General features: G+C 48.7%; 1 protein-coding gene across 1 annotated transcript; it reads left to right on the top strand.

Annotated features, from left to right (window-relative positions):
* The first annotated feature begins 7993 nt into the window (after positions 1-7993).
* On the top strand, positions 7994-12403 carry LOC148054999 (uncharacterized). Its single transcript, XM_087763461.1, has 4 exons — positions 7994-8186; positions 9684-9894; positions 10549-10607; positions 11211-12403. Exons 1-4 carry the CDS (start codon positions 8024-8026, stop codon positions 11336-11338), a joined length of 561 nt encoding a protein of 186 aa, XP_087619587.1. The 5' UTR covers positions 7994-8023; the 3' UTR covers positions 11339-12403.
* Positions 12404-12718: the final 315 nt, after the last annotated feature.

Below are 12718 nucleotides of genomic sequence, written 5' to 3'. Positions count from 1 at the left end.
CCCTCTTAACCCTTTCAGCCCCTCACCCAACCACAGCACCCTTCAGAGTCTGCAATGAATATAAAATAGAAATCCCCCTTCCGAACTACACCCTGCACGCCAGTCAGCACCCCAGGCATTTGGCCATTATTGGAAATGTGGATATGGATGACATGAGGGCTGTGGACTGCCCACATGAGGAGGGGAGTACACGAGAAGCAGAGCTGGCTGAAGAGACATCCTCTCTTTCTCCTTTGCTCCTTCCTGAGGGTTGTTTGCATGTAGTCATGGTTGGGGTCATCAGAATTCCTGCCTCCTCCAGCCCGATGCTGCCTGCTCCCGTCACTGCGTGACAGGGTGCATGTAAAATGTAAATCAGGCCACAGGTGAAAATGGCTTTCCAGGAGGCGGGAGGCAGTGGGGCTGGATTGGAGCCATGGTGCAACGTGGCACCCAGGTTCCCTGCAGCTCGCGCTGCTCCCCACTCCCTTCCAGCACCCCAGCTCCCCCTGCCATGGGACAGAGAGGGACCAGCCAGTGGGGGGGGGGGGGGGGAACCTGGGGGCTGGTAGGGTTTCCCCACACCTCCTCTCACTGAGCTGCATCACAGACTCACTGTTGGGGTTAGCATTTGACTTAACAAATTTTGTGGCTTCCCGAGGAAAGGAAGACAGTTTCTAGGGACAGCACCCACCTGATTCCCCACAGGACAGTGTGGCCCACATTCCCAGGTGTGCTGGGCCTTGCTGGGGTGGTTGCTGAGCCCCTCTGCAGTGGGGCAGGCAGAGGTGGGGCAGGTTTTTACCTGTCCCTCTTCTTGGCCCTTTTCCAGCACCCACCAGCACCAGGACAGCAAACCCAGGCACAGCTGGTGGAAAGCTGCTGCCATCTCCTGGGCAGCCTGTCTCCATCTGGCACTCTTTGCCCATCAGCTGCTTTTCCCAAGGGCTGTTGCTCCCTCCTGTCCCAAATCCCTATCCCTGGGGCTACCTGCCTTCCCCTGCAGCCCCACCCCGCAGCACAGGAGCCTCTGACAGCTGCCTGTGCCTGTGGCACGGAGGCAGAAGCCATTACGTCTGCAAACAGGGGTGTACCCTCTGCATTGCATGATAACGCTTCTGTGCAAACACGCTTCCTTCCAAAGGCAAATAAACCATGTTACACGGTGACAGGGTGCCAGCTGAGCTCCTGCTACGCTCTGTTTGGATGTGCAGGGCTCGGTTTCCACCCAGGCAAACTCTATTCCCCAAGAAGGTGTCACAACTAGTTACACCCCAGTGTGATGTCTGTCCTTGCACCAGACCTGCTAGAGACAGCACTGAAACACCTGCACTGCTCTGGACAGATTTCTCTCCCTTTCTTGTGGACAGGTTTGGGGACAGAAGGGATTGTAGTGGAAACCCCAGGAAACCATCCAAATGCTGAAACAGCAAGGACTGCAGTAGTGACACCGGGACAGCCAACAAGATTTTCTTTCCAGAAAGGCTCAGCAGACATAAAAAGAGGACAGGAATGACTGTGGTCCAGGGGGGGTTGCAGGCAACAGCACAGACCTTGTCTCCATTTTGGGGAGAGAGGAGGTAGAGGAGGTAAGTAAACCCAGTCACTGTTCTGCAGACCTTCAAATTCCAGAGAAAGCAAACTCCTGGCTGCTATTTCTCCTCTCTCTTGTGATCACGGATCGTTTGGAGACCAAACTTCTTGGGCTGTCCACAGTGCAAACCAAGAGATTTTCAGTGACCTCTGCATACCTGCCAGAAGAGCTCCTGCACCTGAGCTGTCTCACCTTTCTGCCTTAGTCAGGTTTGCAAGAGCAAAAAGTGCCCATTTGCATAAGGATGTGACAAGCCTATTGCTCCAGAATGGCCAGGCTCCATTTACCCAAGTGCTACACATATCCTTCAGCAACAGGCCCTGCCTCCCAGCAGGATGGGATGTAACCTCATGCATGTTTTGTCTCATAGGTCAAGACATACTAAGGTCTGCATACCTTTCCTTGCCTCCCCAAGGTAATCCCACCCTGCATCGCCTCCCAGCTTCTCAAAGGAAGCATCTTGTGGGTTCAGGGCAGGAGCAGGGGGAGCTGGCTGAGGAGGTGGCCAGGCTGGCAAAAGGTCAGCGTGATGGGAAGCTGAACCTATAAAACCCACTGGAGGAGGGGACAAAGGGCTAGAAGTTTACATGAGGAAGTACAAAGCAGCAATGGAGGCCAAGCAGGAAAATTCCCTTGTTAAACTGCTCACTTTAGGGAAGTGTCCTTTTGCAAAATGTTTGTCCTTCAAACCAGACTTTCCCCTTGTAAACTGCCAGAGCAAACCTGCCCCTCCCTCTCCCTGCAGCCAACAGCCCTTCTGATGTAGATAACAAGGAGGCTTTTAGGACCTTATCCCTCAGAGGCAAATGCCGACAACAATCCACCTCTTCTTATTCAAGCCTGGATAAAGCCCCTTCAGGGCTAACAGACTAGGATAAAGTCCCTTAAAACTGAAGGTTCCTTCTGCTGTTCATCTGTGGGAAATCCCATGCCAGGAACCTGGCAGAGGACCAGGACTGAGGTGTTTCCCTGCAGCAGTCCTGGGACTGGCAGCCTCCCAGCTCCCTTCTGATGCAAAGTGCATTCCTCCTCCAATCTGCAACTGCAGCGAGTCACAAGGCCCTGCCTGCCCTACTCCTCCCTCCCCGTTTTTCTCTCCTCTCCTGTGCGGAGGCACGAGATGGTGTGTGGCAGGGCTCTCCATCTGCCTCCTGGAAGCTGCAGAGAACTGCTGTGACACTGGTGGCTCCAAAGCCACTGGACAGACCAGAGGTGCAGAGTCCATCCCAGTAGTGAGCGGTAAGACACCCCACACCACGAGCAGGACAAGGAATCTTTTAAAGCCAGCTCAGCAGTCCAAGCAGTAAAAACCATCCTACATTTACAAAACATGCTGTTTGCAAAACAGGCCAGTAAATCTCAATTGCCTCGAGTCCTTTACGCAGAGCAAATAGTCCAATAAACCCATTGAGGAGCTCAGAGCAAACATACTTCTTGCCCTGAGCTGGGCAGAGTCCTCTTCTGCCATGCAGGGGCAGCAGCCAGGTGGAGAGGATGCCCAAGTTGCAGGAGGGAGTGTCGTGCTGGGGCCAAGGCTGCGCTGTCCTGTTGTACAGCGTAATTGCAGCACAGACCAGACTGTCCCATCCAGCACTGGAACAGGGAATATACAGGACTCTCTGTGTTTGCTGCCTGTGTTCCTTTCTTTCCTCAGCACCCTGCCCTGGTCCTAGCTTAGCTTCTGCTTGACCTAAACAGTTTTGCTTGCTGCAACCACAGTGCCAGACAGCCTGATCCTGTTTAGCTGTGACTCGCTTTTCCATGCTCTGAAGCAGGTGGTTGCATGCAATTGTTTATTCTCTGCAAGACTGGTGCAGTTTTGCCAAAAAGACACCCGCTCGCTTGCCACCTCCTCCTACTGGGTTGCATGTGGGAGGAGCAGGTTTCACTTTCATGGCTTCTGGTCTTCCCCAGACCATTAACTCTCAACCAATACGCTGAAGGGTTTCACCCTCATTCCTGAAGCAGAGCCCTGAATTCAAAACGCTGCTGTTTGCCTGGGGACTCCAGTCCTCCATCCACAAAAAGGAAGTTTCATTTAACCCTGGGGAAGACAAAAAGGAGTGGATTTGCTGCAGGGAAAGGGAGCAGGGACAAGACACCCTCTGTGCCAGTCAGTACAGAAGGCTCTGAGCTGAGCCAAGCTGCAGTGCCTCCATTCCCATGCCCAGTGATGCTCGGCACCATGAGGCCCCACGGTTTGAATGAGATTGCATCAGGCTTCCATGAGCTCCTGGTCTGTAGAGATGGAGCCTTTTGAGAAACTCAGAGCTGTGTGGACATCCCCCAGGCACCAGCAGACCCAGAAGTCTGGTTGTACATGGCAAGGGAGCTGCTGAGACACCTCCCTTCCCACTCCTAGGAGCCACATCGCCATCTCAGGCCTTCAGGAAGCCCCTGGAAGACATGAGCTGAGGGGGCTGCAGCTTCTGAGTTACTCCCTGGGTCACTCCACGAGTCACTCCCCTGGGGAACACAGAGAAATGCAATGCAGAGTCGGAGTCTTCTGCGCTCATACTTGCTCCTTCAGCACATGAGTGGTGGTGGGGAGTACTGTAGCCCAAGGTCTCCTTGCTGCTCCTGTCCACCTCCACCTGCATGGCATTGACAGGAACATGCAGGGCAGAGCGGAGCCTCCCCAGAAAAACAAGGCAAAGGGCCCTGCCCCAAATGGCTGTCCCTGCCGGTTCTGGGAGGCAGAAACCCCCTGTTGCAAGGAAGCAGAGAATGGCACAAGTTTTCTTGGAAATGGCCATGACTTGACCTTCAAAGAAGCTTGTGGAAATTATAGCTGTAGCTTGAGTTTTGCCCACAAATACACAAAAAGGATAGGGAAGGAACACCACCACCTGTGCTAGCAAGGAGAAAGACAAACAAGAGAGTAACTTCTGTCTGCTTGCCAAGAGGTAATAAACCCCAAGTCATTCCATATGGCAGAACACCTATAGTGTGCGTGAGAGACAGGGACACACCTTTAAATCATTTCCAAACCATCCTTGAGTTTGCTGAGAAGTTTACAGATTAAAACTGTGGATGGGGAGGCCAGTGGTTGCCTGTTACCCAGAGGCTGTATTTATTTTGGCATCTGAAAACTAGACTTTTGAGCTGCCAGCCCAGAAGGAGCCAGCTCCTGCTTTCCCCACCCTGGGTCTGTTTCAGTTACAGCCAGAGGAGCCATGAGATGTGCTAGGCTCCCGCTGGCCCCGGTCAGGGTCCTGCAGCTCCCTGGGGGCATTTTTCAATGCTGCTCTGAGCAGAGCTGAGCAGTCTAGTCCCTGCCAGCTTCTGCTCCATCCATCCTACTGCTCTGTCCAAACATTTTGGGTACTTCGGAAGCTCAGACTCCTTATGAGTGCTGTGATTCAAATGCCTCTTTGTAACACACATGTGAGTCCCCCAGAGTAATTTCTACTCCCTGCCCTTCCTCCATTGGACTTCACACCCGTTTGATTTGCTTCATTACCTGGGCTTATCCCTGGCTAAATTAATGACTATGAAGTCACCTTTTGGGCTAAAAATATTAATTTTATTGTTTCCCAGAGATCTCCTCCTAACAGAGCTTTCTGGCTATATGCCCTCCCAAAGGCAGGCCTCGGCTACCACTTTCCCATGGCAAGTTCAGCCTCTGAAGAACAAAACTGAAAAGCCCCAGTGAGTGTACGTCATGTAATAAACATTGTCACTTTCATCATCACTTACAAAGATCTCTTTTGTCCTGGATAAAGTTTTGTAGCAGTCTTCCTTGTTACATATGTGACATGATCCCATCCTGCCTTTTCTTTTCCAAAATTCTCTCCGAGAGGCAAACATATCTATTTTCAACTCTGTTTGTTCCAGTGATGCAATATTGAGTCATCCTCACCGACTGAAAGATGGCACAGAGTTTTTGCAAGGAGACTTCAGATGAAACTGCCACGGGCAAATAGCGTCAGAAGTGAAGTTGTGCTTGCAGAATCCTCTGCTTCCATTTTTATTTCCTTTTTCCCTGTTCCATTTGCTCTGATTTTGCTGACTTACTTCCCGTGTTCCTTAAGGTGCTTTGCAGAAAACGTTGTGCAACAAGCCGGGGAGAACAGCTCCTATTTCCTGGGGACTTGCAGCCCTACGGTCCCTCTGGAGCACTCTCTCCTGCTTCTCTGCATTGGGGGGGGAACATGCAGAGCGTTTCTGAACTCAGCACTTTGCTGCCCACTGACGCTGGGCATCAGTGGAGCCACAGACACTGCCCAGAGAAGCTCCCAGTAGGGCAGAAGGCAAGGAAGAAAACCACAAGGAAATGAGGCCCTCCAGGAGTATTTGATTCTGTGAACTTAACAAGCCAAAAAACCTCAGTTTCTCATTTTCTCCACACTCTCTGCATTAGGGTCAAGTTGACTTCCGACCAATGTTAGCATCACTGAACATGTATCAGCTTTTCCAACACATTCTCTCTTTCTCTGGCCTCTTTCTTGCTGCTCTCCTTTTAGTCTGCCTGTCCTGAACTCACCTATTCCTTTTCTTGCTCTTGCCCTTTTTCTCCCACTTCTGTTCAACATTTATTTGAAACATTTAACACAACAGCTTCTTTCTAAACCTGCGGGCCACCGGCGGGGTGGTGAGGCCTGCCTGGGTGAGGCACTTTGGGGCTGGAAAGAGGGAAGGTAGCACAGGGAGGGAAATCCAGACCTCCCAGTCGCTCAGCCACACGGGTGACTCAGCAGAGCCTGGGACGCAGCGGAGGAGGCGGGCTTGAGAAAAATACAGCATGAGGGCATCAAAAATAACTACATGGTTATGTACAATATCAGTCACTTACCAAAGATCTGTCGTTGGTAAAAGGTCTCTGTGCCTCAAGGAGCAAGCTTGAGAGGTGTCCCAGCTCAGGGGGAGATCACCGCCATGCAGCCACACTGCCTAGCAGGGAGAGCTCAAAGAAGGCTCACTTAGGCAGGTCATATTTATGGGATAAAGTGGTTGGCTCATATTACATGCCATAGAAAAGGTATGCAGGAGACTCCTTATACCCACAACTTTCTCTGTTCCTTGATAAATGAGTCCTGGAAAAGCCACTCGCTATTCACATGTCAGTCGCCATGATCGGTGTTCCAAGCTCATATGCGTCGATGCTCACTGTACCACTCTGCTCCTTTGTGGGTTTTCAGAGAACAGACTGAAACTAGAGGAGTTCACGCCCCAGCAACAGCTCAGGCCTTTACCTCTTCCAGAGCCTGCACCAAACCACCACCAGTCTGGTCAAGGGGTCAAGCGCATCTGTCACAAAAGGGCATACCCTTCTCCTTTTTGAGGATCCAGCTCATCTGGAGTACCTATGCATTCAGCGTGTTGCTCATTTTGACTGCTGGAAATAACTGCCCTCAGTGGAACTAGCACTGGGAACAGGTTCTGGAGTGATCTCCGTTTCAGGGGAACTGATTCAGGATCATTACTATCTCTAATTACCGGGTGTCACATACTCTGGGTTTCGCTCTGGACTGTACGCACTGCTCCTTTTCCAACAAGGCGGAAGGCATGCGGGAGGAACCCTTCCTGCTTGCAGAAACGGGGCAGTGCTCCCTTTCTCACCAGCACTGATGTAACTCACCCCACATCAGCACCACCCCAATGGCTCAAAGAGCACATGCAAAATCAACTTCTGAAAACCCCAGCCAATGGCCTTCAGGGGAGAATAGGGAAATTCAAGCAAGAGGAAAGAGTGAAAAGAGAAACTCGATCTTTTTTTCATATACTATTATTTGAGGGGTACAGCCAAAATGACTGGTCATGGTACTGCTCAAGAAGAATCACATAAGTGATCTTCCCCCTAACAAGAACATGCTGTGTTTATCAGTGAAGTGCTGTGGAAGGCAGTTATGGTCCAGGGTCAGAGACACCATCCTTTCACAGGCTCTTGGCCCTTTACTACCCAGCTTTCTCCAAGCAGGAGCAGAGGCTCTATTTGAATACCTCTACAAAGATGTACACCTTCTGGGTTTTCCACACTTTCTGGAATTGCTTGGCCTTTAAGAAAAGCCTGGACCAGGGCTGGAAACAGGACTACAGATGCTCCTCCACATTTCCAGAATGTGGGCTTCTGCAAGAGGTTACAGGGACTATGAGCATGCAAGCACACAACAGTGTTCACCATGCAAAGGCAGCTCAAGCGATGTAGGCATGCAGAGACTTGATTGCTAGCCAGTGGTTTCCTGAGTGACATGCACACTGTGCATTTTAATCCCTCTCAGCTCGTCACCCCTTTATTTTAATCAGTTCACTCAGAGACTAAGCAGGTAGAAGTGATGTCTAAAACCATAAGTGAAACCTCCCATCAGGGGTGTGTACATGTGAGCTGGGTGGGGAGGAGGAAATATTTGCATTTACCTCATCAAAACCGGAGTATAAATAGGCTGGAAGGTGTAAGGCTTTGTGAGTTCCCAGGTGCAGGTGTGTGAAGCAGAGACATCAAAGTGGATCATGGCAACTTTCCTCTTCTTGGTACAACTCCTCTTCATTGGGACACTAATCGTCCCAGCATATACAGAGATGGAAGTATGTAATTCGCTCCTGAATGCAACTGCAAGCAATTTCACTGTAAGCGTGATACCTAAGGCATACAAGGCAAACACAACCTACCTAGGTAAGCCATCTCTGTCTAGATCTCAGAGTTTTCACACTGAACAGGAATGCATCTCCTCTGTCCCTAACCTAGTTGGTTTCTTGAGTCTTGTGGTGTTCTCAGGTGTGTTTAAAATGTGTGAGGTCTAACACACTTTTTTTTTTTAATTTCAGGCAGGAGATAGGTAAATGGCACTTGTTGATACCTCTTTGTTCCTATTTCATGTTCATGTCTACAGGGTCAGTCCCAAATAGTGCTTATAGTGCCTTCCTTATAGTGCTTTTTTCTCCCTTAACCTTTTTGCCTAAACTTGCATAGAGGGACTTGAATGCTCTTGAAAACACAGAATTTGGGGGGAAATTGTTATGTGGCTTTGTTCCCTTTCCTTCTTCCTGAGAATTTGCCCTTCTCAGTGGTAATGGCTGTAAAGACAAAGGTGAAGAGGTTACTTCGATGCTGACAGATATTCAGCATCAATCATAGAAAATGGCTTTTAATACTACAAAGAACGTAGCCGTAGAGTAAATGGCAGCCTGACCCTGTTTCCCAGACCTGACAACAAATCTCTCTTTGCCTTGAGGTTCAGCAAAACCTAAATGCTGAGAAAACAATGGAGAAGAGACATCCCGATCCCTTCCTGCAAGGGGGAAGGTAGTCTGCTGCTGTAAATTGGCACAGATTCCTTCAGATGTCACCCAAGGAGCATCCACTGCAGTTGGTTGTTTTTTTACTAGAAGACTGTTTTGTTCACTGCTGTTACTTCTTTTTTTTGAGCACAGAATTCAAGTTTGATGCTAGCTACTGTCTCACATCAGCTCTTGTAGCTTCTGACAGTCTTGGCAGCTTTCATTTGAAACAGTCCTGACCTGAAGGGCGCTAAGGGCCAAGAGGGCCACGGCAGTACAGCACACACAGCAACCTGGGCTGGGAGGCACAGCTGGGGAGTTGCTTGTTCCTGGCAAGCAGATCCTCTTGCTTCATTCGCTTATTGTCCAACTTCTCCTTGCAACAAAAGCATGATACACAGCAACACTATGCAGACTAGTCACAGCTGTGAAAGAGCAACCCAGAGCAGAGATGTGGGGAAGCAAGGGTGGGGTCTAGCACACTCAGCTACCTGCTGAAGGGAGGAACTGACTGCCCAAAAGCTTGTCCCCTTTAGCTTTTCCACCCCTGCCATTTGCGTGGGATCCAGAAGAGATTTACTCACGAGGAGCTCTGGTTTGGCTTACAGATATGGTACCCACAATAGCAGGGGCTGAATCTGGTGACTGAGGAGTTCTTCCTAGTCTATTCCCTAACTGGGGAGGGTGCAGATAAGGAAGAAGTTCTTCCTGTGGTTGGGGGAGGACTATAGTACATCGCCTTCTCTTTGCAGGCTTCTGGTGCATTCGTGTCACATAGAGAGCACTGTGTGAGCAAATACTTCCTTAGCTGAAAACCCTGAACGCGTGGAGTCTGGAGATGGCTGTCTTACAGAACAGACAACTTACTTTGTCTAACTTGCTCTGTTTCCAGTTACAATAAGTGACAACAGAAACCTCACTGACAGCAAAAATGTGCCCAAATACTTACTGCAAGCCTTATCCCCACAAAATGTCTCCGTGGGAGAATGGAATGGGGCAGACAGTATCAACTGCAGTTCTATTTACACAGCAACATTAGATGCCACTCAGAAAGCAGCAAACTGGACATCTCCAGACAGTAACATATCTTCCGTGGAAATAAGGTAAGACTATACTCCACCTTTAAGTATTCAGTTGGGACGGTACTTGTCTGTGTAACTTCTTGGCAATGCTGAGAATCAAGAGCCCACCTCTAGAGCAGGGGTTGAAACAAAACTCTTGAGCCTTCTCCAGATTTTCTCTTGAAAATACCAAGGAAACATTTTCTGCAAAGCCATATCTAGAGGTCACCCCACAGACCGTCTCTTAGTTTAAAGACTTGCTCACATTAGTCGGGATGTAGATTAGTTTTATGGAAATGAATGGATTGAACACCCCTCTTGTTTCCATTAACACTAATGGAGTTGCATCAGTGGGAAATATTTGTCAAAGGAAACCATAGCCATTAGCCTGATTGGCCTTATCTGTGGGGAGGAAGAATGCAAGAGCTCATACAATAGTGATTCTAATTACAAGGACCACATGGTCACACTAAATTGCCACCTCGTTAGGTTACAAGGCATTCCTATCCTGTCCAGAGAAAGGCAGTAAAGCAGCCAAAGTGTAATGGAGAAACAGTGTTTCAGATGTTAAAATAAAAAACAAGTGCAATATGGCTGGAGGGCAACATAAGTGAGCTCAGGATGACTTCAGAGTTCCTGTCTCTTCATCTGCTCTTAATGTCCCCTTTATATCCTCTCTCTTCGCTCCTTCCACAGGGCATATATCATCTTCACCAATGAATCCACCGAGTTCAACACAGTGACTCTGAACCAAGGTAAATAAGCTTCAGTTGGGCAGTTCAAACAGCAGGGTGAATGACACACCAAGCAAGGGCTTCATTTGTGCTCTGGTGCTTTGGGAGAGGGGAAAGATGGACTCAGTGTACCTCCAGCTGAAGAATACCTCATCTCTCCAATAGCCAGGAGACAAGGCAAAGACACAAGAGTGCTAGAGCTAGCTACAGGTTTTTCAGGTTATAATGTTGAACTTAAAACCTTTTCAAGCTTCCTTTTTGCTTGAAGGGTCATTAAACAGCTACAAATGAGAGGACAGGCTTATTTATTTCTGCAGGTATTGGCACAGGCTTCATCCCCCTATTCACTCTGTCATGCAGATATGAAGTGGAAATTGTGGCTTTGCCATCACAGATAATGTTTCTGGTACTCCAGAGAATCCCCTACCACCCAGGAGCCTCGAGCCTATACTGATGATGCTCCATGGATGTCAGTGGATATATTCAGACATCCCATTCCCCTACCATAGGTTTGACCCCTCATTTCTGAGAAATCAGAGTTAAATGCAGCCTCTTGGAGTAGGTCAATAGCTCAGCTGGTCCTCTGGACTTCTAATCAACCCTGGGGGTTTCCTTCCATTTCAGAATCAGAAACAACCACAGCACCACCAACCACCACCCGCAACTCTGTCTCCATGGTTCAGAGCAGCTCCTTCTTCATAGCTGTCATTCAGTTGCTGCTGCTCCTTGTCACAAGCAAACTGCTCTCCTAGAAGTCAGGAAGGGAAGATGACCCAGCTGTGCTGCACCTTTCCTCCTTGCCTGCGGTATGCATGGGAAGGCAGGCAGCTGATCTACTCAGGAAAACCATTCACTTCTTCTGTGTATTAGGATGGTAACTGCACTTCTACATTAAATTATAAAGTAAATAAAATATAAACTAAATTTCATATATAAAAAAAACTTGACCACAGAGCTGATCCTCCCTTTATTCCCCTCGCCCAGGGCCAGCAATCTCAGCAAGATGAAATGTTTCATAGCAAGTCAGAGATCACTCTGTTCTAGCTTTTCAGCTAGAAAAGCAAAACGTGGTGAAGAGCAGACCCCGTCTAACGAAGGAACGCTGCATGAATTAATTCCTTCCTCTTCACCTTGGGTTCTGTGAAGCACAAAAAAGCATGAAAATGCTTGAGAGGGAAAAGGCCCTCTTCTCATCAGGGTACCAGGGTCTGCTGAGAAGCTCAAGGAGAGGTCTGCTTTTGGCTGTGCAGCCTGGGACCTGCACTCACAGCATGCATTTGTGTGTGTGTACGCATGCACGCCTCTGTGACAGCCTGGCGCAGTCCCCCACACTATATTCACCAAAACTGTTGGAAGCAGAATTGAGACTGGGAGGAAAAATTATGGGTTTAGGATTCACATGCTTCAGCCACTTTAAAACCTCCAGTGCAAGCACAGAGAAAATAAGTGTGCCCACCAACCCTCCACCTGGAAAGGAGATCCCCTCACCAGGACAAGCTGGAGATCCTGCTGGCAGGGTATCCTCCATAAAGGCCCAGGCCTTGGGAATTTATGCTCCATATTTCTATTCGGACCAGCATCCCCTAAATTTTGTTATTTCAGTGGATGTCTTATAAAGTTCCTCTGGTTTTCTTCTGGCTTTCTGGAATGGCGGGGTGGGTATTTTTTATTCCCGTTTTTTAATCAACAGCTGATTTTGCTGTAGGGCAAGATTGTATGGGCCACTGAATGTCTTGATTTTATTATTATTGTTTGTATTTTTATATGGATAGTGTTTATTTAGGAATTTTCAAGCTTCTGGAAAGTAATTTTTTCTTAAACTAATCTAAATAAATTAAGGAATGAAAGTTGGCTCTTATGTTATTTCGTGGCTTCATTGTGATGTGTGGGGGGGGTTGAAATGATTCTGAATACTGTGAAATATTTGGCTTTGACCCCGCAGATGAGCACATAAAGATACAAATAAAGGAGAGGCCTGTACACTGCAATCCTGTACAGGGTGAGCCAGAGGGCTTTTTGGAGGGTGGAGTCAGAAAGGCATCCCTGTCCCGCTAATCCTCTTGCTGTTTCCTCTTCAGAAGACTGAATTCCAGATCGTAACAGGATTTCGATGGTCATGGATGAGAGATCTA

This window comes from Nipponia nippon, unplaced genomic scaffold (assembly GCF_047370975.1).
Source record: "Nipponia nippon isolate SJK-2023a ecotype South Korea unplaced genomic scaffold, ASM4737097v1 scaffold_28, whole genome shotgun sequence".
NCBI classification, from domain to species: domain Eukaryota; kingdom Metazoa; phylum Chordata; class Aves; order Pelecaniformes; family Threskiornithidae; genus Nipponia; species Nipponia nippon.
The sequence above is the reverse complement of the archived record's forward strand: the minus strand, read 5'-3'. Positions and strand labels throughout refer to the sequence as shown.